Here is a 25,096-nt window from a genome sequence, read left to right as displayed (position 1 = left end):
ATTCCCACCCAGCCCATCAGGAATGTGCCACTTTTATCTCCTACTTGGCTCTGACCAGGTCCATGGAATTCTAAAGTTGAAAGGGACAGTGGGAGTTGGGCTGGACTGGGGGGGTGGAAGAAAGCGGGAGTATTATAGCTCTAAAGGAAATGCAAGCCCCTCATCCCTTGCCACTACTTAAACTTGTTTCTCCTGATGTGCCAGTGGTATTGAGGCAGCTGAGAGTTTCTGACTTTGTGGGTGACAGGAAACTGGCTGGTCTCCGGAGCCTGGGACAGGACTAATGTTTAAACTGCAGTGTCCATCACAGCTGGGGAGCCCTTGGTGTCGGGGGCAGCCCACAATGATGAATTGGAAGCGCCTCGAAGCTTGGAGGCGTGTGTTCATTTACAGAACGTCAGGCATCATCCCGACAGGAGGTGAGACCCAGTGAGCAGCAGGGGCCTGGAGATGCTCCGGCCTCAGAAGTGAGTCACTCACCCAGAACTGCCGGCCGAGGTTATCTTTGATTTCTCTGCTGCCCTTAGGCAGGACGCTTAACTCAGTCCAGACAGATGAGTATCTTCTGGATTTTATAATATCCACAGACAGCCTCAGTCATCAACAGAAGCATACTGTAGCAGCCAGCAACTCTCGACCTTAGAATGTCAGAGCCAAAAGCTGCGTCAGGACCACCTCGTTGAAGCTGGTGTGCTGCAGATGAGGACTCGCGCGCAGAGCCGGTGTGGCTGCCCCTGACCTCTCACTCAGGCTGCTGATACTTCAGGGCCTCATGGTGTAGGCTCTCCTGGCTCTTTCTTTGAAGAATGAGAAATGGCCCACTTTTCTCCAAAATGGGGCCCAGTGTATGGCGGGCTGAGGTCTGTTATTTAGTTGGCCTGCTCCTAATGACAGCTCCTCACCTACCTGCCGGATCCTAGGAGGAGCCCTGGGCTGGAATTTCCTGTTTTCCGAGGGCTCCCGGGGGCTGCCCCAGCAGGCCGGCTCCCCCGCGCCGTTCCCGGGCGTTCCAGGCCAGACTTGCCGCCTCTCTCCGGGCTGGGCTGGCTCCCGGCCTCTCCAGGTCTGGGCTTGCCGGCCGCGAGGTGGAGGAGTTACACCAAGTGCCCAGAGGCCGGAGGTCCGTGCGCCCCGGCCGCGGCCCCGGCCCGGGCCCTGCCCCGCGCCCCTCGCCATGGGCCTGGCCCGCGCCCACCGGCCCTGAGCATGGAGCGGGGCTGGCCGCCGGGGGACAGCCGTCCCGGGGAGCCGCCCGCAGCCTGCCGCCGCGCCCACAGCGTCTGCGACTCGCCGGACCTGCACGGCGCCCCAGCCGGCCGCGCTGCCGCCGCCCTGCAGGCCGCCCTGTGCGCTGCCCGTGAGCAGCCTGCGCGGCCGCGGAGCGTATGCTCGGGCGGCCCGGAGCCGCCTCCCACCGGCGCCCGCGGCCTGCTGCTCGGCCTCCTGCGCCCGCGCCTCGGCCGCCGGAGCCCGGCGCCCTCAGGACCGCCCGTCTCGCCCGCGCCTAGCCCCGCGCCCAGCCCTGCGCCGGCCCGGCGCACCCGCACCAGGGGAGAGCAGACTCCGCGGCCGCGGCCGGCCAGCATGACGTTCCTGGAGGTGAACCGCCTGGAGCTGGCGGCGGCCGAGGCGCCGGGTTCGGGGCTAGGGCGCGCGGGCAGCGCGGGCTTCCTTCGCGGCGCGGCGCTGTGGAGCAGCCAGCGCTGGTCGGTGCTGCGCGGCGGGCGCGGGCCAGAGGGGCCCCGGCGCGGCCTGGCGGCGCTCAGAAAGAGCTTCAGCTTCCGCCTGCGCCGCGGCCAGGAGGTGCGGCGCTCCGAGTCGGGGCTGCTGGCCCGGCCGCCCCGCGCGCGCACCCGCAGCGACGGCGACACGGGCTCCCTGGGCGCCTTCCCCAGCCGCCGCGACCTGCTGGGCGCCGACGCCTCGCGCGCCGCCCCGGAGCCCGGCCGCCCCCGCACCGCCGCCGGCCTCTGGAGGCTGCTCACCAGCCGCTTCCGCCGGAGGGAGCCCGCGCCCGCCGCGCCGCTGTGGAGCCGCCGGGCGGCCGCGGCCCCGGAGCTCCTGCGCGCGCCCAGCGGTAAGGGGGCCGGCCCCGGGGACCTGGGGGGCGCCTGGCAGAAAACAGCTCGCTGGAGAATGACCATGGCCGGGCCCGCCCGTGGGGAGGCGGGCTGCCTAGGGCTGGCGGGCTGGCCCGAGTGCCGTCGGCGCCCGGTGTCTGGGGTCTTCGGCAGTGGCGGAAGGGAACGGGCTGGCCGGGCCGGGCTGGGCTGGGGTCGGGGGGCGAGGGGAGCCCAGGACGGGCCGCTCCGGTGCGGACGGGGAAAGGAAGGAGAATCACCAGAGTCAGAGGGCCTGGGGCTGGGCCAGACACCTTTCCTAGTTCCTGGTCGGGGCAGCGCGCTCACCTCCGGCTGCCCCTGCTCCAGAGGCCCCTGCGTATGAGGTTAGGGACTGCTGTGGACCTGATTCTTGAAACTACTCTTTGACACAACTGTGGGACAGTGCCTCTGGGAGCCAGGGAGGGAAGAGTGCTGCCCAGCCAGAGAGGGTTCACAGGGCTGGCACGAGCATGCATGTGGAACCTGGAGGTGATGGCGATGGGGGCCTGGCTGTCGGAGGGCTCTGGGATAAGGGACCTGCCAGAGTCAGGTTCAGAGTCAGGAATGAAGGGGAGCCCAGGAGGTGGCCTCCCTGCTAAGGAGGAGCTTAGGGAGGAGGTGGGTGGGGTCGATGGCTCCGTATCCACCTGCCCCTGACAGAACAGGGCCAGGCCAGGCTCCTCCCTCTTCACCCGACTCAGGAATGTGGTGGGTGGCCCCACCCTGCCAGGGTGCGCTGTTCTTACTTGCAGGAGTCTGCCCCCCAACCAGGAACCCAGCCCTTGGGTCTGGTCTGAGACCTGCTGGAGTGGCCTCTAACCTGGGCCTGACATTTGGGCCCCAGGGGAACTAGGCCAGTTGTGGCTTGGTGGGGGGACACTTACCTTCTGGAGCAGGAAGAGGAGGAAGGACACAGGGCCGAACCCAGGGGGACAGAGCCTACAGACCTCAGAGTCCTGTTCTGAAGACTATCCTCACTCTGGTCTGCTCAAAAAGAACCTTCCCACTGCCTCCTAGGGAGCTAGGGGTGAGGGTTGGGGTCCCATGGAGGAAACTGCTGTCCTCTGGCCTGGGCCTGGGGAGGGCATCCTAGGGGATACAGGCAGCAGCGGTTGGGACAGGTGTGTGTGCCACCTTGGCCCTGACGGGGCGGCTCTGTCTTCCGCAGACTCGTTTGTGAACAGCCAGGAGTGGACGCTGAGCCGCTCCGTACCGGAGCTTAAAGTGGTGAGTGCCGCCCATGGGCAGCGCAGGCGGCCTGGAGCCGGGGGGCAAGGCTGGGTGCCTCGGGCCTGTGCCTTGCTTCTCCAGCTCCCGTCCCCTCCTCTGCTCAGCTTGGCCCTCTCTGCCCTCTCTCTTCCCCTTCAGCCCTGGCTTTTCTCCCTCCTGCCGCTTCTTTGCTTTTCCTGATGGGTCTTTTCCCTCGTGGCCTCTGACCTGCTCACCCCTTCCTCTCCTGCAGGGCATAGTGGGGAACCTGTCTAGCGGGAAATCAGCCCTGGTGCACCGCTATCTGACGGGGACCTATGTCCAGGAGGAGTCCCCTGAAGGTGAGTGTCACGGGCCCAACCTGGGCCCGGAGGCCGCCCACTCCCCACCTTCCCACCACTTGGGATCTGGGTGCAGGTCTCCAGCCCTCTTCAAGTCCTCTTATCTCCTCCATCGGAAGCTGTAGATTTCTTCTTGGTCCCCCGGGCTCTTTCTCCATGCTTTGGACCTGACCTCTCGCTCTGTCCTAGGGGGGCGGTTTAAGAAGGAGATTGTGGTGGATGGCCAGAGTTACCTGCTGCTGATCCGAGATGAAGGAGGCCCCCCTGAGCTCCAGGTGATCTCCTGCCTGGGGCGTAGGGCCCACCCCTGTGCCTGGAGCCCTTTCTTGAGCTTGCTGGCTGGGACTGGGAGAGTTGGTGTGCCCAGGGAGAAGGGTCCAGTTGGGTCCACCTGTCCTGCATGGGAGTTTGCTGGCTCCTGGTTCGGGTGTTAATTCTACTTGGTCTCCCCTAGTTTGCTGCCTGGGTAGATGCAGTGGTGTTTGTGTTCAGCCTGGAGGATGAAATCAGTTTCCAGACGGTGTACAACTACTTCCTGCGGCTCTGCAGCTTCCGCAACGCCAGCGAGGTGCCCATGGTGCTTGTGGGCACACAGGGTGAGGCGGGGCCCTGCAGGAGCTGGCAGAGAGCAGGAGGCCCCGGGCAAGGATGCATGAGGGGAGGGGTGGGCAGGTGTGAGAAAGCCTCCAAGGCCCCAGTCTCTTCCCATTGCTGACCGGGGCTCTCAGCACTCCCCATGCTGCTCGTGTGAGGGCGTTTGCCCTGCTGAAACCTGCGTCCCTGTGACCAGCAGGTCCGTGTCTTTTTAGATGAATAAACGTGCTCAGAGCTTAAGTGCATGCTGGTTTGCACTCAGTGAGGCCATGGCAGGGTTGAAATGAGACCCAGGCGCCCGCGTTCTTGGTGCTCTGTGTGTTCCACTCGCCAGGCTGTTTGCCCACCCACCCTTGGGCCAAATGCCCCTCATCACACTACCCCAGCTTCTCCGAAAAATGAGTGACTCACCCCTCCACCTCCGACAGACGCCATCAGCGCGGCAAACCCCCGGGTCATCGATGACAGCAGAGCCCGCAAGCTCTCCACAGATCTGAAGCGGTGCACCTACTATGAGACGTGCGCGACCTATGGGCTCAATGTGGAGCGCGTCTTCCAGGACGGTAACTCGGGTGCTGGGCGGAAGTCACTGGCAGCCGCGGCCCCAGAGCCGGCGGTAGGAAGGCTCCCAGTGAGCAAGGCTGTGTGTTTTTTTTGGGGGGAGGTGCTAAGCCAGGCTTTTCACTTTTCTCCAGTGGGTATAATTGACTCTGCTGTCCCCTGCAGTGGCCCAGAAGGTAGTGGCTTTGCGGAAGAAGCAGCAACTGGCCATCGGGCCCTGCAAGTCACTGCCCAACTCGCCCAGCCACTCGGCAGTGTCCGCTGCATCCATCCCTGCCGTGCACATCAACCAGGTTCGGCCTGCCACCTGCCCCGCCCCACCCCGCCCTGCCTCTTCCCGCCATGCCTGTCTTGCCTCTGTTCGTCCTGCCACTTCTGCTAGCCTCCTGCTCACGCCTGTCCTCCTTCCTCTGGCCTCCCAGCCTTGCATGTGGTTTGGAAACATTGGTTGAAATTCCATTCAGCCTGCACCATAGTCTTGGCCTCATCCCCGCCCCATGGTGCCTGCCCCTTCCCGCTACCGTCCCCACTTCCCTCTGCTCTCCACCGGTCCACAGCCCACACTCCCTACCCGATGCCCACTATCGAAAGTCCTGGGCCAGCCACAGATGACATGGTCAAGCCAACGGCCACTGCATTTTATCTCTGCCAGTGACCGTCACCCTTCTAAGGCCTGTCCTGGCTGTAGCCGGCGTTCCAGTGACAGCCTGGTTGCATTTCAGAGGTCCCTTCCTTTAGGGCTGTGAGAAGGCGGCAGCATTCTCGTGGGAAGGAGGAGGAGCAGGGCTAGGTCCTTCTTACTGTCTCTGAGCAGCCCCGCCTGACACGACCAAGTAGGGCTTGTGCAGCTCACTTCTGCAGTGGTCCCTGTCCTGAGGGGCAGGTTGTAGAGGGCAGTGGTTTGAGCACCATACTCCTCTTGTACAGGTCAGGTTCAGGGGAGGCAGCCGATCAGGCCACATGCTCTAGTGGGGGCAGTTAGCCGTGCGGGCCACCTGGTCGACGGTGCATGCTTCCCGAGTCCTGGAGACGCTGCCATGCTGTTTCTTCTCCATTCTGTGATCTCTTTTTCTCTTTCCCTTCTCTGTTCCACATCTACAACTTACTCTGCCTGGAAGTCGAAGCTCTGTTCTCTCTGCCCCAGCTGTCCCAGAATCCCTTTTCCTGCCATGGGTATGCTGGAAGCCACCCTCAGCCTCCCCTCGTGCCCTGGGCCACTCCTGGCTCCTGCTTCCTGGCCCACTACACTCTAAACATACATCCCTAAATGAGAGTTTGTCCAGGGCCACCCTCTCCCTCCTTCAGACTACTTGCAAGTCAGGACTCCACAGTCCATTCGCTGCCAGGCTCTGCAGCTGATTCCTGCCTGCCAGCCTGTGCCTCTGACTTAGGTGCAGAAGCACTCCTGCTGGGGCCCCAGGACGAGGGTTTGCTGCCCCAGTGAAGCAGCCCTGGCAAGGTGACAGTAGATCAGATCCCGCTGGCCTCCAGGCCATGCACATGTTCCCCCCATACTGTCTAGGGGCTAGTGGCCCCTCTGCTGCCCGTGAACTCCGGCCAGGCCCTGTTAGCACAGGGATTCCTGGCGCCCACCTGTGTCCATCCCACTCCCTGACCCAGAGCTGCCCTCAGCAGCCCTCTCTGTCTTTAGGCCACGAATGGCGGCAGCAGCGCCTTCAGCGACTACTCGTCCTCAGTCCCCTCCACCCCCAGCATCAGCCAGCGGGAGCTGCGCATCGAGACCATCGCTGCCTCCTCCACCCCCACACCCATCCGCAAGCAGTCCAAGCGGCGCTCCAACATCTTCACGGTACGTGACCGCCTCCTCCCCCGCCCAGCCGCCTTCGTTGCACAGGCAGGCCTGAGAGCCGAACTCCTAGCCAGGAGGGGCGTGGGCAGCCCGAGTCAGGAAGACGGCACCTGCAGTCTTCTCCCTCAGACACACACGGTTCCCGAGGGTCCTTGCCGGTGCCCCCAGAGTCTTCCAGACCATTCCTCTGCGCCCACAGGGGCTTCCGGTCACGGCCCTCACCCTGTCCCCACAGTCCTCCCGGCCCTCTGCCGCCCACACTCACCCTCCCCGCCGCCTTCCTCTCTCTTAGGCCCCTTAGGGTGTCTTTGTCAGCTCGAAGGGATCCTTGGACTCACCTGGCCTAACTCCCCTGACTCCCTTTGATTCAACAGCTAATGCACCGGCGGCCGGAAGGCTGTTTGCCCAAGGCGACACAGAGGGTTAGCTGGCCCAGCTAGAGTCAGAGCCCAGGCCTCCCCGTTCGCCTTCCGGCTCTTTTTCCGTTACCCCACTGCCGAGGGGACATTCATGCTTTCCACCCACCGCTGTGATTGGTTTAACAAAGGCTTAGCCATCTTTTCCTGGGCTTCACCACGCTGCCTCGTTCCTCCCTCTCAGGTTTGTCCTGTCTCCTTGCGAGCTCCTCACTCACCCCTCACAAACCTCACACCCGGGGGCTGCCGTGCTGGCCCGGCTGAGGGTGACCCTGGCTTTCAGGCCCCAGGGCCTGCTGTCTCTCCACTCCCAATGTCTGACACACAGTGCCCATCCAAACCCTAACCTTCCAGCCGGGCTGGGCTGGATGTTCCAGGAGTCTTGGGCCAGACAAAGGTGGGTGAACCCCCGTGTGGGTTGTCACAAGAGCGCCCACCCCTCTGCGTCACTCCACGCGCCTCTTTCCAAGAGCAGGGCTTGGCTCTCAGCTTGGGCCCGAGTGTGGCCGGCCAGGCCAGATCTCTGGACCCTGCCCAGACAGAGCTGGTGCTTCCAAGCCCTGCTCACTCATCCTCACCTCTGCCTGCCCAGCTCACTTCTCCCTCCCAGCTGCCTGCTTTCGTCCCCCCAGCCCGCCACCTGCCCTCGCGGCCATCCATGCTAACAGCCTCTGCGCTGACAGCTCCGCGGCGCATTGCAGCTGCCTGGCCCCAACCCTGCCTAGACGCGCAGCTTCTCCTTTCTATCCATGGTCATTGAGATATGAGAGCGCAGGGGGCCGCCTGCTAGAGCCCACACGTGCCACTGCTGCTCCTGCTGCGGGGCCCTTGGGTGCCTGTGTCCATGGTGACGGCTACCAGGGCCCGGGCACCCTGCTCCCTAGCATCGCGCCTCAGTCATCCGCTGCCTCAGTTCCATTCTTAACCTCCCCTTCCCCTTCCCATTGCTGGTGAGCTCTGTAGCAACCCCAGGGCACCCCCTGCCTTCCCCTGCCCTGCCACCCTCTCCTCCGCCCCTGCCAAGCCCCCGTCCTCCCCCCCGCCCGGCGCCCGTGCTTCCTGCCATCCTGTGCTCTCTGCTGCCTGCCTCGACTGCTGCCCTCCATCCTGGCTGCTCACGGCACGGCCTTCCCTCCGGCCCTTCCATTCTCTCCATCCTCACAGTGGCAACCTTATATTTTCTTTCCATTGTTTCCGTGGTGACCTCACTTGCACCGTTGTCCCTGAGGTGGCCTCAAGGTGCAGCCGTCCCTGTGGGTGTTTCTTGGGACCTCCCCTCTCATCATTGCTGTTGGGGCCGCCTCTCTTCTCCTTCATCGTACTCCCCAGCAGCAACATGCTTGCTTGAGGGCGAGCCCCTCGTGTCCTGCCTGCTCTGTGGCTAGTGACCCCCCCACTGGACATGGTTGTGCTGTCCCCAGTCTCTCCTGTGACTTCATGTGCTCATTTCGTTGCCACTCTTGCCCCAGTTCCTGTACGCATGGGGAGGTGGTCCTCTGGGCTCCCAGGGGTCCTCTGGTGGTTGGGGCCTCTTGGCTCACAGTCTGGCTGGGGTGGGCTGCACCCCACTCCCCCCGACTGGCTCTTCTGTCTGGGTACCCGGTGGCAGCAGTCCCATCCACCTTCCTCCTCCCTGGGCCGAAGGGGCAGAGGGCTGTGGCGGCCCGGGCTGTGGAGCCCAGGAGAGGACTAGGCGGTGCCGCCTGTGGAGGTGCTGGGCCGCGCTTTGTTCTCCTTGTTCTCTTTTGCCGTGCTTTCTCCCACGCTGCAGTTGTGGCCCTGTGTCCCCTCGCTGTGCCCTTGGCTCCTGGCAGCCTGGGAGAACAGGAGGGCTGGGCCTGGGCTGCTGAGTGGCGAACATAACATTCCCTGCTGAGGTGGACATTCGGCCAGCGTCTGCCCAGCAGGTGCCGCCGCCGCTGCCTCCTCCTCCTCCTGGTCCTCCTCCTCCTCCTTTTCCTCCTCCTCTTCATCCCGCTGCCGCCGCTCCCCAGGCGCCTGGGTCTCTGCCCTCACCGGTGCTGACCAACTTGTGCGGGGCTTGAGTATAACTTGCCAAAATCTTTATTCTTTCGATATTTGCAGATATGTGCCACTGTTTCCAACTTTTCATCAACAAAAAGGCCTTTCCAACTCCTTCCAAATTAGAAGACCAGGTGGTGACACACAGCACCTCTGGACATGCCCCCTGTGCGGGGCCGGAGGCGGGCCGGGCCCTGGGACTGCTCTCAGATGAGAAGCGGCCGCCGAGCTCCCCACTCCAGAGACCCACGGGAACCTTTGTAACTAACCCCACCCCCAGGGAAGGCTAGGAGCGCCGGAGCCCGCGCTGGGGGCTGCCGGGGACCAGGCCCGGCTGGACGCTGCAGGCTCACTGCATGGAGAAGAAGGCAGCTTGGCCCCACGCCCGGCGGCGCGACGAGGCCCAGAGGGGCGGGGGAGTCCAAGCCCGCCTGGCCCGGCTGCTCCTGGGGGGCGCTTTCCTGCCCCTCCCCTCCTCTGCTCCTTCCTGCATGGACCTCTGCCGTTCCTGCTCCTGCTCCGGAAGCCGCCGCCACCGCCGCGCTTGCCTTGCCCCCTCTTTTTGGCCTCCCCCTATTTCCTAGGATCCGCATTCGGGTGGACTCTGCCCCAGGAGCTTGACAGGGTGCAGGGCCTCTTCTGGCCTCTCTCCTCTCTCTGTCCATCCACTGTGCCCCTTGGGCCACGCCGACGCGCTCGGCGCCACGTGCGTGCAGTGCGGTGTCTGTGCCGCAGACGGGCCGCCTACCCACTCACTTGTGGACTTTGCGCTCCGGGTTGTCGCGCCCTGTGCTCCCGACCAGCAGCCCTACGTCCACCTCCTCGCCCCCGCTTCTCTTACGCCCCCGCCCCGGGCGTGTTCCTCGCGCCCTCGGCCTCTCTGTCCTTGCTCTTTTGTAAGGGGCGGGCCGGCTCAGTGACCTGTGCTGCTCTGTATGGTGCCGTGTGTAAGAATAAACCCGTTGGAATACTCGTGGTCTCCGTTCCTTCCCGTCCCGCCGCCCCGGCCCGACCCACTGCTAGGGCTGCCCAGGAGGAGGGAGGCAAGAGGGAGGCCGGGAAGTCCAGGCGGGCAGTTCTCGGCAGACCCCGGGCCTCTCTAACACGCCTCTTGTTTTCTCTTCCAGTCTCGGAAAGGTGCTGACCTGGACCGGGAGAAGAAGGCTGCCGAGTGCAAGGTGGACAGCATCGGGAGCGGCCGCGCCATCCCCATCAAGCAGGTCAGCGCCTCCCTTCCCGGGTGCTCAGAATGAGGCCCAGGAACGTGGCTCTTCCCAGGCCACTGTGATGGGGGAGATGGCCTTAGAGGCCAGCACCACCCTCCTAGGCCGAGTCCCTAACAAGGGCCGGGCTCTCTCTCCGCTGAGAAGCGGCCTTCCCTGCGCCACCGTCTTCTGGCCACCAGCCCTGCCTATACCTCTGATCACCACTGGAGGGCAGAAGAGAGCTACCTGCTGTGCTCAGCCAGGCCCTCAGCCTGGCCCACTGGTTCTGGAGTTGGGTCTGGAGGGGGTTGTCTCTCTCTCTAAGGAAAATGAGACACCGGAGGAGCCTGCATTGAAGGGTTACTGAGGGCTAGTCCAGCGCAAGGTCTGTTGGCATGGTTTTGTTAATAAGAGCTTCTGTTTATCTTTAAAGAAAAAAGTTGAGGTGCTACCACCTCACCTCTCCCACTTTCTCACCTCTTCCACCTCCTTTCTGAGTCAGTCCTGGGGGCACTTGGGCCTGCCTTCTTCCAGACCAGAGGTGTTGCGTTCCTGCCTTGGACACGGCATTGACCCACAGAGAGTGTGTCTCTGGTGTGTTGAGCCAGAGCTGCTGGGGTAGAGTGGGGAGGCGTGTCTTTGGTGTGTGGATGAGAGCGTGAGGCGCTGGGGTGCCCGTAAGAACGGGGGCAGTTGGAACAGAATTTCTTGGGATCTGGTGGTTGAAGAGATGGTGTACATAGGCAGCTGTGTTGCCAGGTTTTGACCACAGGGGAGGCTGATGTGGCCAGAGCACTGGAGCCCAGCTTGACAGGCCTGTGGTCAGGTGTGGCTCTCCTGGGCTGGGACTCATAGGCAGTGTGACCACTTGTGGGGAGGGGGTCAGTCAGTGTGACCAGGATTCATTTGTTAAGGGTAGGGGTTTCTGATTCCCAGTGAAAGTTCATTTAGAATGAGGAGTCCCAAGCCGGGTAGTGTCCCAGAGGGCAGGGTCCCACAGGGTCCCATGCGGTGATCTGAATTGTTCCCACTCACACGTCCCTTGAAATGTTCATCGCATTTATGTCTGGCAGGGACCACTCTGGTTGGGCCAGCCTGCTGGGAGGGCCCCTGAAAAGTCAAGGGCACAGTGACAGCAGCCAGAGGTCTCCCTGTCCGTCCATGGGGCACATGCGTGTGTGTGCAAGTCTGTGCAGAATCAGACTCTGCACAAACCTGTTGCTTATTTGATCCTGTATCTTCGGGGCACCTCCTTTGTGAGGGCCCCTGCTGGATGATGCCCTCTGCTTTGGGCGGAGGCGCCTAGCTCCCTGCTTGACGGTGGAGTGTAAGGGAGGGCGTGAACAGTGAGTGGGTGTGTAGACACTTCATAGCCTTCCCCAGGAAAATGGGAGCACTTTCCTTGGGGTCCCACATGTTCCCTTTCCTCACTGGGAGTTGTGTTTGTCAGGGGCTCACTTATTTGTTCCCTGAATCCCCCACACGAGAAAAATGGAGAGATGCTAGGTTGGGGAGGAAGCCCTGTGAACTTGAACCTGGGGCTCTGGTCCAGTCTTGTGGAGTCAGTATGTCACTTGGGTGTTTTTACTCATAACTCTCAGGGACTGTCAGTAGGAAGACCCCTAGCGGTTCAGTCCTGAGTCTTGCCGCCAGCTGGGAGCAGGTGTCAGAGGCCTGTGCCTGATGCAGTGACACCCTTTAGGGGGTGCCGGCTCCTTTCCGTTCAGTAAGGATAGCTCGCTAGGGGCGGGGCATCCGCTCTCTTCTCCCAGTCCGGTGGCCATTCCTGGCGCCTCCCCGCTCCCGGACCTCCTCGCTGCCACCCAGTCCTGCCCCGCCAGTTCTGCAGCCCCTCCTGTGCTCCGCCCTCCTGTCCCGTTCTCCGGTTCTGTTCCTTCCCCTCCCCCCCCAGCTCCTGCTGGGAGTGAAGATTGCATTTCAGTTGCCATTTGCATTCCCAATCAATCCGGACTCCGCAATTAAGTCGGCTGGCGGAGCTGGGAGGGAGGTGGCGGCGGGAACGGGTCCTCTGGGGGCTGTCGCCTCCGCGCCTCCGCGCCGCTCCCATTCCGCCCCAGATTGCTTCCTGCTCTGCCGCGCGCAGCCGGCCGGCCGGGGAGGGAGCAGGAACCCCTGTAGCTTCCTTGGAGAGGGAGTGGGGAGAGGCGCGGGCTAGGCCAGTCTCCTCCCAGTAGCTTCCGGGAGCCTGCAAAGAGCAGGGCGGGAAGGAGCAGCCGGGTCGTTCCACCCGTGCCCCGGGCTAACGAGCGTCCTTACAGTGGCTCCTCCGCCTCTGCCCGGGGAGGGCGCTGCTGAGGAAGGGGGCGGTCAGGGTGGAGGAGGGACCCCCGCCCCAAAACGCATTCTCCCCGAGGAGGGAGGAGCCACACGTGTCTGGGTCGGAAAGGTGCGGAAACCCGGTCCCCACCCTGACTGTTGGAGGAACCGCAGGCGGCAGCAGCGCAGGCCTTGAGTGGCTCCACGTTTCGCACCGCTGGGGGCAGGGAGCAGAGCTGGGCCGGAGCTGGCCATGGAGTCTCCTGCTGAAGGCTGGGAGGGTGGGAGAGGGGAGCACGCCTAGTGGGGTGAAGGGAGTCGGAACAGGGGCGGGGAGCTGGGTCCATCCCTCACACTTGGCTCTTTCTTTGGCCTGTGTGGTGGGCGGGGAAGATTGGGGATGACTCCAGGGCATCCCAGAGCCCGTGGACCTTAGAGCCTTAGCGCAGGCTGGTGCTCCCAGAAGAGAGCAGAGCCAGCGAGCGAGCGCGCGAGGGGTAACGGCTGACTGCTTGCTGAGCTCTCAGTGCACCTGGTCCCTGGCCAGTGACAGGAATGCCACACCCAGAGGCAGGTCACCAAGGCCCAGACTTGAAGGCTCCTCCACAGACCACGAGACAGGGCCCACTTGCCTCTGGAAGGTCCCCTTAATGCCGCTTGTCTTCAGAAACACCTGAGGATAGGGTCTCCCAGGCCAAGGGAGACCAGGTAGCAGGATGTGTCTGCCCGTGGCCAAGTACTTCAGCTCCCATCCCTCATGAGCACACCTTCTGCAATGCCATTTGTCCGAAGTGGGGAGAGGCGCGGGCTAGGCTTCTCCTCACCCCTCCAGCCTGGGGTGGCTGAAGGAGGAGCAGAAAGGATGTGAAATGTGCTGGAAAGTTTGGCAACTGGTGTCACAGCTACCCGGGCCACTGGAAGTGGGTGCCCTCCCTGGCCTCCACCTCACCCCTGTTGGGGAGGGGAGAGGTCCAGAAAACCAGAATCACTTTTATCCTAACCGCATCCATCTGGGGCTGAGCCCTCTATTAGGAAGAACTTAGAGGAGGAAGTTGCAATGGAATCCAGTATTTACCCCCCACCCTTGGGCGTCAGGACCACAGGCTGCAGATGAGGGACCACCGTTTCCATGTGCCTACGTCTCTTAATCCCCGTGTTGTTGGCTGCCTTCGGGCAGGGCCCTCTATTCCTAAAGGAGATGCCATCCCTTTACGGCCTCTTCCCTCTCTGGGTGCTGTCTCCTCTAAGTACAGGCAGAATTTGCCCTTTCGAGTGTCCCTGCTGGGAGTGCTTCCCCTTCTGCTCTCCCAGCTGAGGGTGAGCCTGACCCCCCCAACCTCACACTCAGCACCCCCATTTGCGGATCTACCTGTGCCCCTCTTCCCTCTATGGGATTTTTGCCTTGAAGTCTCCAGGGAGCGCTGCCTCTTCTCAACCCTCTTGAGTTGGGGGTTTTGGAGGATGGGGGGCCATGAATAGTGATGCTGGTCCTGGATCTGCCCCTGGTCTCCATTGTGGCGCTCCCTGGTTCTGCCTGACCCCGCCTCCCATTCCCAGCCATTGCCTTCTGTGTTGTTTGAGGGAGACAGCCTGAGCCAGTGAGGGCATCTTTGGGGGTTCTCACTAGAGGCGCAGGCTTCTCCTGAGAAGGAGACCACGGTGTGGTTGGGCATCATCTCCTCCCATCTTCCTAGTGGGGTCCACCTCCTGCCTTCATCGTCTGGCAGCCAGGGTTTTAGGGGGCTTTTCCCCAGTTCTTCCAATAGATGTTTACTGGGTGTCAGTTGTGGCCCCAGCCTTGTCCCAGGGGCAGGCTCCTTGCTGTGGCACTTTAGCTCATCCTCCCAGCCATCCAGCCTCTCTGTTCAGCGTGTCTCACTGGCTTATGCAGGAAGTATGGTTGCTGAGAGGGAAGGCTAGGTCTTGCGGCTACCTGGCTTGGTGGTCTAGGGCATGCTTGGGACAATTAGGGGATTGTTCTGCCCTGTTTTGGAGCTACCTCGAGGTGGAAGGCCAGGACCTTAATGAAATCTCTGCTATTTTGACCCTTGGAGCCTCCTGGGGAGGAGCATGACTGATGGCCACTGTCCACACCCTTGACCATCTACACCCCAACCATCTACGCCCCTGACCGGCTTCTCCTGCCAAGGTGGCTCCACACACACACACTGGGGAGGCAAGATGCCCACCTGCCAGAACAGTGGTCCAGCTGCTTCCTGGTGGACGATCAGGGAGAACCGAGTCCTAGGGAAGGACTAGTCTCAGGGGCCCTCCCAAGTTCAACGATAGGTCCTTGAAGCCTGCTTTGCTCAAAGGGAGGAGGGTGTTGGCTAACGACACCATGACCTTCCCATGCCCTGTGATGTCGGGGGCTGGCTCCTGGTTTCTGATCAGACCTCTGTTCTCAGGGGATCCTGCTGAAGCGGAGTGGCAAGTCCCTGAACAAGGAGTGGAAGAAAAAGTATGTGACGCTCTGTGACAACGGGCTGCTCACCTATCACCCCAGCCTGCATGTGAGTCTGGGAGGAGGAGCCTCCTGGGGGAGAGTATGGGAGGGGTAGAGGGAGGATAACAGAATATGGGCAGCGGACAGGCGTCAGGATGGACGGGAAGCAGACCTTAGTGATTTCAAATGGCTCATCCCTGGAGAAAGAACCTCACACGGGCAGCTTGGGACATGCACAAGAACCAGGTGGCCCCTCATGTGCCCTCTGGGTGGTCAGGCTCTACGTCAGACTTTCCAGTTGTTGAAGGAGTGGGATTCGGCCACTTCCACAGAAATTCTAGTGAGGAAGCTGATGCTGCCATGCCGTTGTGTTGAGCTGGGCCATGCCAGCGGGGAGCTGCGGACTCCTGGGCCTGGGGTGGTAGAGGACAGGGCTGTTGAGAATGGGCTAGAGCTTCGGACAACTCCTCCTGGGAGGAGAGCGAAGGTGGCCTTGTCTGTGGTTAAGACGGTCTGGTGCCCGCGTGGCCTGTGTCCCAGCTAGGGGGTGTTTTGGTGACTGGAGTGGCCCCTGTGCAGCTCCCCCACCCTTCCTTCCTCCCCTTCCCTCACCGCGTGGCTCCAGCACACAGCTGTCACCGGAATCCATCTCTGTCACCACCCCACTGTGGGGCTAATGAGTTCTCCTGTGAAGCCCCTCGAGCACAGCACGTGGGCCGGCCCCACCCCCCCGGCCCAGAGGCCCTCGGCCTGCCTCTGAATCTGCCCAAGATGTCAGGAAGGCGTGACCCAAGAGGTGCTGGGTCCCTGTGTCCTGGCCATCACCCAGGCCCAAGAGCACTGCCCAGACTGCCCTGCGGAGAAAACACACAGAGAAGGCCTGGTCCTCCTGGGCTTCTCGGCATCTGACCATTCCTCAGACGATGATCCTACCCCTCAGCTCAGGGGACAGCACCAGTCAGCCCCTCGGCTTTCCTAACACACCTTACTCCACAGGGCAGGGCCTGGTACCTGGGAAACTGGAGGAAGGACCACCCGCATTCAGTGCAACCAGCTTCTGAGCTCCCGCCTGACCCCAGCCTCCCACCGTGAGCACAGACCTTGTCCCGCTCTTGAGTCCTTGCGAGGCGCCGAGAGAGGCGGCCAGGCCTGCTGGGAAGAGCACTGATGGCACAGGCAGAAAGTGTCATAGGAGGCCAAAGGGCGCTCTGTGGGTGCCAGGCTTTGTTACTGTGTACAGAGCTCTACACTAAAGGAAGGGCCAGAAGACGAGGAGAGTCCCAGTGCTTCCCTGTCGAAAGGTTTTGAGGGTGTCAGGGCCACTCACAGATAGCAAGTCACAGTGCTGAGGCCTGGAGACTGCGCCGGCGCCTTGCCTGCCTGAGGCGCTTCACAGCCGACACCGGGCCGTTTACTGTGCCCTCTCCTCATGTCTAGCTGTCCATCTCAGTGGGGTAGCTTGGGAACGGGCCTGTTTGAAATGTCTGTTTCCCCGCCTGTGTGGGGCTGACCGTTCTTACCTGCTCCTTTCTGTTCTGTGTGGCCGAGCTTGGTGCACAGTCTGTGCCCACTGCCAACAGTGGAGGCAGTGAGGATGAGAGGGGTGGCAGAGGGCGTCTTGGGTTGTGGAAGAAGGTGGGTTGTGGGGTTGGGCTAGGTTTTGGTTTCGGAATAGGAAACACAGCCAGCTGGAGAGCAGAGCTCAGGGGGGTGGGTAGCTTTTCAGAGTCACCCGGCTGGTGGCCGAGCTAAGGCTTGGACCCATTACTTTGGCTCTCAGCGTCGCCCGGGTTTGTCTGTGCTTGTCAAGAGCACCTCCCTCTGGGGCTGGCTGAGAGGGTCACAGAACAGCTCATAGCAGGGCGAGTGCTGTCAAGTAAGGAGGGAGTCGGGCCTGCCTGCCTGGGCGAGGGTGGGCATCTGAGCCCCACAGGAGTGCCCTCCCAAGCCGCACTTGTTGCACTGTGTGACTTTTTGGAACTCAGCTGCAAGGACAGGCTGGGAAATCCTGGCACCCAGATCCTGTCACAGGCCCCAAAGCACACTTGGCTACACATGGTGTGAAAGCATGAGTGGAGGCAGGGCCGGTTGTGGTGCTGTGCACTCCCTCCCAGCTGTCCGTGAGGCTCTGGCAGAGGCCCGTTTGTGCCACCCCCACACTTTCCCTCCCTCCGCTGCTGCCTTGCCTCCGCCACCCCCCAGCCACCTTCTTCCAACCTGAGTGTGCTCCTTGGTTGCCAGCAGTGAGCAGGCCACCTCCCTACCTGTGAGCAGCCGCTTCTCTCTGGGGCTGTTCAAACCCTAAACCCTGGCAGGAAGCATGTCAAGAAGGAGCTCTGGCACCTCCAGAGGCTCCGACAGAACTCGGGGCTGAGTCTGGCTCTCCTCTCCAGCAAGGGTCTCTCCTGAGCATCGGGGCTGGTGACTCACCTATGGATGGGGGCCGGGCCGGATGGGACACACAGAGGCCAATTTGGTGGGCGAGACTGAGCCCCGCGCCCGCTTCTTGCCTGGCCCAAGAGAGCCCGCCACAGCCTCCCCCATTTTGCAGCCAGCGGAGCCATTCACACAATCACCTTCTGTTAATTCTATCTGCAACATCAATTAAATTGTTTGTAGAAACTAATTGAATGTGGCTTAATCACACATCTTAATAGCTTTCCACGCTCTGAACTCGTTGTTAATTCCAGTAATAAAACGAGATGAGAACGCTGGCTGGGTAATTAGCGAGGAGGCTGGGGAAGAAATTGCTGTTTGATGGTGGGTAATAAAGGCAGCCGTGGTGACCGCTCTCCTGAGCAGCCACCGCCACCGCCACCATGCTCCCCGTTCTGCTGACAGAGGGAAATGCTGCCTGTCTGAGGTTCCTGTCCCTGCTGCTGCTCCTCAAGCGTCTCTCCACTCTTCTCCACGCCCAGGCTCCAGAGTTGCCCGGGCAGGAGGGCACGGAGTCCGGGGCTGTGGGTACCAGCTTGCTCCGGGAATTCGGAGCGTCTGGCTAGTGCCATCAGAGATGCTAAAGTTGGGCCATCCTTTCCCCTGAGGCCGGCTTCTGGCTCCTTAGCCCCAAATGCAGTCCCCCTGTGCAGCTCTTATTCCTGGCATAGGGTCAGCTTTTCCTGCCGTGCCCCAGCCCGGGCATCCCAAGGCTGTCATGGGGCCTAAAAACTGTTGCAGCTGCTGTGACCTCCTTGTGAACTAGAGCAGCCCAAGCCCCTCCCCTAAGGAGGGACTGCAGCTGTGCCTTTGGCCCAGCCAGCTGTTGACTGTTGTCTGGAGTAGCCGATCTAAGACGTGATTGTGTACAGGGACTGCCGACGAGAACCAGGGACAGGAAGCTGAGTGTGGGATGCAAGCAGGGAAGGGGTGAGGCAGTGAAGTCACTTGTGGACACAGGGCTGAAAGCAAGACCAGAGGGCCAGTGGGGCCAGTGAAGTGCAGCCTGGTGTGTTGAAGAAGGATGGATGGAGATATGCCGGGAAGGCAGGAGGGGCTCCCGGGTCTGTTTGGCAAGGCCCCAAGCTGTGGGCAGAGTCCTGCTCCACCAGGTGTGGGCAGAGGTTGTCAAAGAGGTCCTGCCTAGGTGGAAGGCTGCTCACTGATCCCTCGGTTGTGTCGTTCTATGGTTGTGGGACAGTGAACAAAACTTCAGCACATGCTTGGAGCCAAGCACTTGGTACTGCCCCTCACAGAGGACTGGGGCAGTGGGAGGGTACAGGTACAGCCCAAGGCTGCAGGGAGCAGCAGTGGCAGGAGTGGCTCCTCTCTGAACATAGCTTCTAGGCGCAGCTCCTCTTCTCTGGTTGGTTACTCCCCTGGTCCTCTTCCTGAAGGGCTGCCTGCCTGGGAAGATGCCATAGGTACCTCGAGAATTCAGGCAACTGCAGGCTCAGCTAGAGCCCACAGGGCTGGACCTGGCCAGGGAGGTGGTGTGCTAACGCCAGTTCTTTCGACCATTCCCCTGATGACACAGAGCTGCGAGTGGTGTCCAGCTCAGCCACAGAAGTGCAGGTGGAGGCTGGTGTTTGGCACTTTTTCCTCCATCTAGGTGGTAACCTCCTCACCTTTTCTTAGTGACCTGGGACCAGGTGACCCCTTGTCTACTTATGTCCTCATGATTCCTCCCAGAGAGAGCCCTGGTGAGACTTCCTGCCCTTCTACTGCTTCCCAAGAGGCAGCAGGCCCCCTGGGCTCTTTTCAGCAGAGGACAGTGTCGGTTTTCCCTGGAGCTAATTGGGTGAGAAGAGAGAGCAAGCCTGGAGGGAAAGCAGTCTGCCAGCCAGAGCAGTGAAGGTGAGGGCCGGGCTCCTCAGGGCAGGAGGATACGTCTGGGACAGCCCCTCGCATGGCTGCCCTCAGGATGCAGACATTCCAGAGGTGCTCATGGAGGGGAAAGAAGGAGCAGATTTATGTCCAATCAATGTAATTCAGTCAGAAGTTAAGTCTGGCACTCCCACCCAGTTTCTTCTCTCAGGAAGGGTCAGAGACCCATGGGGAGGAATTTGTGCCATGTTTCCAAGGGCATTAGCTAGGAATTGCCTAAGAGCTCAGGGACAGTGGCAGGGACAAGGAAGCAGGAGGCAACAGGCTGTGGGGAGAGGCTGGAAGGAGGAGGCACGGGAGGCTCCAGGTCAGGAAACTGCCGGCCCCCACCCTCCCTCCCTGCATTCAGCCACGGTGCTACCTAAATGGTGGGTAGAGTTGAAGCACAAAGTGGCCCCCCATTCCTGGGGCCCTGACTTGAAGGCAGGGCAAGTCCCAGACTCAGGACAGGCTGGAGGGAGCCTGCGCAAGGGGCACAGGCTTGGGAATCTGAAAAACCTGGGCTTTAATCTGACTCTGCTACTGTTTAAATGTGTGTTCTTGGGCAGATTAGCCTTTCTAAGCCTCAGTTCCTTCATCTACAAAACAGGCACTGCCTCCCTCAGGTGGTGAGGATTCCACGAGGTCATACATGGAGTGTATAAACACACTGCCGTAGGATGGTAAACACCCTGCACGTGACAGGCAGATGACATGATGGCAATGATGATGACTATCGCCGGGGAATCGGTGGCACCTGTCAGACCAGGCACCTGTTGCTGTATTCCAAAGTCCAGCAAAAAGAGGCATCTCTTTAAACTGTTCAACAAGTATTTATTATCAGACACTGTCCTAAGGGTTGGGATGATTCTGGGCTTTAGAAGGTTCCTAATGCACAGGTGGGGTCTGCAGTGCTTGGTGGCCACCCTGTCACCCATGGCCCCGAGTCTCTCAGCTCCCCTCCGCAGCAGGGGCTCTCTCCCTAAATCCCAGCCTGGCCCAGCACTTGGCCTGCTTTGTGCTGTTGCCTCCTAAGCCATCATTCCTGAGGGCCTGAGCCTCAGCGCTTAGCTCCAGGTCCTTGGCCACCCCCAACTCTGCCTCTCTCCTGGTGGAGTCCCCCTAGCGCTGCTTTGGGCACTGTGGAGACCCAGGTGTAATCCAGACTCGGAGACATTCTGTGGCTTAGAGTCCTGCTTTTCAAGATTGGAGTGTTCCCTCTCTTTCCACAGCAGGGAGAGACCTGGGAGTTGTGAGGCTCAGTGCTGGATGGCTGCTGCTAACCAGTCTTCGTCTGTCTCACCCACCTGGCCTTTAGGATTACATGCAGAACATCCACGGCAAGGAGATTGACCTGCTGCGGACGACGGTGAAAGTGCCTGGGAAACGCCTGCCCCGAGCCACACCTACCACAGCCCCGGGCACCAGCCCCCGTGCCAACGGGCTGTCTGTGGAGCGGAGTAACACACAGCTAGGTGGGGGCACAGGTGAGGCGGCTGCTGAGGTGGGGGCATAGTGGGCGGCTGCCATGGAGCCGAGGCAGGCAGATATTCTGGGCTTGGCTTCTCGGCCTGGGCACAGGGTGCTGGCCAGCATCACATTTCAAGGTCATCTCAGCCAAAGACACATGCCCTAATGCAGCCCTCATGGAGTTAGTTGAGGTGACAGCAAATGTCTAGACCAGCAGTTGACCTGGATGTCAGACGGGGCCAGGTGGTGTCATGTCTGGGTAGCAGTGCTGGTGGTCCTAGGCCCGTCTCTGCATCTGGATCTGAGGCTGGCGATGGGTGGGGGCAGGGCCTCGGGGTGCATGGCCAGCATCTCAGCCAAGGTTGCCATGTGGAGACAGGGGAGGTGGAAGGGCACAGAGCTATCTGGCATCAACCTGGTGCATCTTCTCAGGACAGAGAGGTGGGGCCTCTGCTCAGAGGACTGAATTTAGACAGGAGCTGGAGGCGGGAAACTCCATGAAGCATGTGGTGTTCTTACCTTTTCAACTGAGAGTGCTGGCTCAGGTGGAAGGCCCCCTGTCCCCAGGGACTCCCTTCCTATGCTGCTTCATTCCTCCTCCTCTGGGCCCCCAGGCCTGGTGCTCTTCCAGGGCCATCCTTCCACACTCAGTTCCTTTGCTTCCAGAGCCCCTGGCTCCTGACTGCTTTCCCCCAAGACTTCAGTATTCCTGACGCTGTCCTAGTCTCATTCCCAATACCTGCCCAAAACCCTGCCCTGCTGGTGCCATGCCTGTGCCCTGCCCCAGGAGTCAGCACCTGGCAGCAGTGGTCTGCAGCGGGGTGAGTCACCTCCCTACAGGGCCTGTGCTTGTCACCATGATGGGAGGTTGTGACAGACTTTCAGTGACAGGTGGTTGGGGATACTAAGTCCCCTGGAATGGATGGGAGAGACCCCAAACAGTAAAGAATTGCCCCACTCACAATGCTGATGGGACACCACTGAGAAGGCCCAGGTTAGAGGGAAGGAAGGTGCGATGATGCCTCCAGGTGTGGTCCTTGTGGGAGGTGCGGCACCTGAAACAGGTGTGCTGGGCTCACTCTCACTCTCACAGAACTACTGCCCACCAGGCTGAAGGCAGAGGAGCCGCCGGGTAGGTACCTGACGCCGCCGACTGAGATGTGCCGGGTACAGTGGGCGTCTGTGGTGCAGTGGGTGTCTGTCTGTGGTGCAGTGGGAGTCTATGGTGCGGTGGGCGTCTATGGTGCGGTGGGTGTCTATGGTGCAGTGGGTGTCTTTGATGCAGTGGGCATCTATGGTGCAGTGGGTGTCTGTGGTGCAGTGGGTGTCTGTCTATGGTACAGTGGGTGTCTGGTGTAGTGGGCATCTGTGGTGCAGTGGGTGTCTGTGGTGCAGTGGGCGTCTATGGCGCAGTGGGCGTCTATGGCGCAGTGGGCGTCTATGGCGCAGTGGGCGTCTGTCTATGGTGCAGTGGGCATCTATGGTGCAGTGGGCATCTACGGTGCAGTGGGTGTCTGTCTATGGTGCAGTGGGTGTCTGTCTATGGTGCAGTGGGTGTCTGGTGCAGTGGGTGTCTGTCTATGGTGCAGTGGGTGNCTGGTGCAGTGGGTGTCTGTCTATGGTGCAGTGGGTGCCTGGTGCAGTGGGTGTCTGTCTATGGTGCAGTGGGTGCCTGGTGCTGTGGGCATCTGTCTATGGTGCAGTGGGTGTCTGTGGTGCTGTGGGCATCTGTCTGTGGTGCAGTGGGCGTCTATGGTGCAGTGGGTGTCTGTGGTGCAGTGGGTGTCTGGTGCAGTGGGTGTCTGTCTATGGTGCAGTGGGTGTCTGTGGTGCAGTGGGTGTCTGTGGTGCAGTGGGCGTCTGTCTATGGTGCAGTGGGTGTCTGTGGTGCAGTGNGTCTGTCTATGGTGCAGTGGGTGTCTGTGGTGCAGTGGGTGTCTGTCTATGGTGCAGTGGGTGTCTGTGGTGCAGTGGGCGTCTGTCTGTGGTGCAGTGGGCATCTATGGTGCAGTGGGTGTCTGGTGCAGTGGGTGTCTGTCTATGGTGCAGTGGGTGCCTGGTGCAGTGGGTATCTGGTGCAGTGGGTGTCTGTCTATGGTGCAGTGGGTGTCTGTGGTGCAGTGGGCGTCTGTCTGTGGTGCAGTGGGCATCTATGGTGCAGTGGGCGTCTATGGTGCAGTGGGCGTCTGTGGTGCAGTGGGTGTCTGTGGTGCAGTGGGTTGACGCAGTGGATGTCTCTGCATCAGGCCCCAGGTCCGCAGCAGCCCTAAGTAGAGGTCATTGTCCCCATTTTAATGAGGAAACAGAGGCTTGGAGTGGCTAACAAACTTGTCTGGAAAGTCCCACAGTAAGTGGGAGAGCTGGGTGAGGTTCAACCTAGGTGTGTCTGTTTGAGGAGCCATGTTCTTTCCTCTAAGCCACTCTGAACTCAGAAAGGAAGCCTGTGAGGTGGATGGAGGGAAGGAAGGAAGCTGAGGAGGAGAAAGCTGGCCACCACCCATCACAGGGATGTGCTGGGTGTTGGGGGTGGCTTAAGCCTGCTGTGGGGTGGCACCGGCCTGAGGGCAGGTCACATGCAGTCTTCAGGTCTCCGCCCGGACAACGGGTCACAGCTGCGGGGAACCCTCTGGCACCAGCCCCCAGGAGCCCCTTTGGTCAGCTTGTGGTTTCTCCGGTCATTCCAAAAAGGGAAGAGCAGGCCTGAGTGAGTCCCTTTCCTTGAGGGCAGGGAGCCAGAGGACAGCTGGGCTGTTTCTCCAGAGCGAGAGAAATGAGAAGACATTGTCCTGTCCCGTATCTGTCCCTGGCATCCCTCACCTGGGAGCGGCAGTGGCATGGAGAAGGCAGCCCCATGCCCTTCCTCCTGTAATGACAGCGCCCACGCGCAGGGGCTCGAGGACGGTGCTCACCCAGCCCGCGTCCCACTACCGCATGCCGACACCGACACCGACCCTCATGCACACTCACACATGTCTCTCGCTCACCGGGTGATGTTAACATCTCATTATCTTTGTTACTGTAATTACATTATCCGCTGCTTTATGCAGAATTATCCTCCGAGGACTAATTGATGGCTCCATGTTTAATTCATTAATCATTAGCATCAAATTCGACAATTACAGTGCACACTGATTGTGGGATTGCAGGCGTAATGAGGGGAGAATTAACAAAGAAAAGGGAAAGCACTTTCCCTCCCTCAGGGTTTTGGGTTGGGGGGCTTGGGGTGGAAGTTGGGCCTGTGATGGCTTTGGATGGGGCTAGGGATGAGGTGGAGTACAATTTGGAACCTGGAAGGGAATGACAGTGGGGGGAGGAGAAGCAAGGTGTCTGAGAAATTAGGGACCAAGTGTGCACCCCGGAAGGTTTCCTGAGGCGGGACCTGTGAGGGCAAAGGAGGGGAGGTGGCATCTGCCTGTTCCTTCGGGGCCTGGAGATGGAGACTGGCCTGTAGCCTCTGTGCTGCATGAATGTGACTAAGCACTCGCTGTGTGTCTGGTCCTGTTTTGGGTGTTGTGACAAACACAAGAGAAACATCAAACTTGCTCCCTGCCTTTAGGCGTCATCCCAGCCACAGAGTGGCACGTTCGGGCATTCCTTTACCTTCTAGCCACTGCAGTACCCTGCTTCCTACCCAGGGCTTCTACTCAGTCCCGCCACCTGCAGGTCTGGTGTGAGGCCTGGCGCCTGCCTTTCTCCTGGCTGGGCATCTGCCTCCAGCTTTGGCTGGCTCTGGGTCCCCTCTCTGCTTTCCTACTGGCCTCCAGCACCTGGCTGGCTCCTCAGCTGCAAGGTTCAAGCACCTCAGGTTTGGCCCCTGTTCTTAGACCACCTAGGGCCATGTCCCTCTGGTCTCAGTCTTGGGTGGACTGAAGAAAGGGAAGGAAGCTTAGGTTCTCAGTGTTCCAACTGAGGCCTTCTAAGTGTCACAGGCCTCTGAGGCCCCACGCTGTTCCCTGAATCTCTCCCGCAGGGACTCAGCCTGGGAGTGCAGTGGGAGGGTTCTTCGGCGCTCTGTCCTCCCTCCACTGCTGGCGGCGCCTGCCCCAGCCTTGGCTTTTCTGGAGCCTTTGGTTCCCCCTGGCTCTGCCATTCTTCCCTGATGGGAAACGAAAGATTAATTTTCTCCAGCCCAACAGGATAATTACTAATACTAATTAGACATAATTACTTGAATTTGATACACTTATTTCTCGTCAGTATGGCAGTAAAGCTGAGGCAAAGCAAATGGCATATGTGGACTAGAATGGAGGGTGCAGGGGCCCGAGCCAGGAGGGACCCCACCAGGAACACTGCAGAGATGGGTGTCAGCACTGCCCCAGCTTGCTCTGCAAGTTGGGAGCT

The 25,096-nt window shown here is 60.8% G+C and overlaps 1 protein-coding gene across 11 annotated transcripts in view; it reads left to right on the top strand.

Moving 5' to 3' along the window:
- Nucleotides 1-25,096, top strand: part of AGAP3 (ArfGAP with GTPase domain, ankyrin repeat and PH domain 3) — a 58,601-nt gene that overhangs the window by 26,965 nt on the left and 6,540 nt on the right. For 3 of the 11 annotated variants that reach the window (XM_017520291.2, XM_017520284.2, XM_017520276.2), the window contains exons 1-11: nt 1,192-2,077; nt 3,271-3,329; nt 3,565-3,652; nt 3,842-3,927; nt 4,107-4,248; nt 4,675-4,809; nt 4,973-5,100; nt 6,459-6,617; nt 10,183-10,275; nt 14,946-15,050; nt 20,604-20,772. In XM_017520291.2, coding sequence (XP_017375780.1) covers nt 1,207-2,077; nt 3,271-3,329; nt 3,565-3,652; nt 3,842-3,927; nt 4,107-4,248; nt 4,675-4,809; nt 4,973-5,100; nt 6,459-6,617; nt 10,183-10,275; nt 14,946-15,050; nt 20,604-20,772 — 2,035 coding nt within the window. In that variant the 5' untranslated portion in view covers nt 1,192-1,206. Of the gene's footprint in view, nt 1-1,101; nt 2,078-3,270; nt 3,330-3,564; nt 3,653-3,841; nt 3,928-4,106; nt 4,249-4,674; nt 4,810-4,972; nt 5,101-6,458; nt 6,618-7,062; nt 7,218-9,118; nt 10,028-10,182; nt 10,276-14,945; nt 15,051-20,603; nt 20,773-25,096 lie in introns of those variants that run through there. The other 8 variants (XM_017520295.2, XM_017520296.2, XM_037735612.1 and 5 more) reach the window with 5 other exon arrangements.

This window comes from Cebus imitator, unplaced genomic scaffold (genome assembly GCF_001604975.1).
Source record: "Cebus imitator isolate Cc_AM_T3 unplaced genomic scaffold, Cebus_imitator-1.0 Scaffold20, whole genome shotgun sequence".
NCBI lineage: Eukaryota > Metazoa > Chordata > Mammalia > Primates > Cebidae > Cebus > Cebus imitator.
This window is presented reverse-complemented; position numbering and strand designations above follow the sequence as displayed.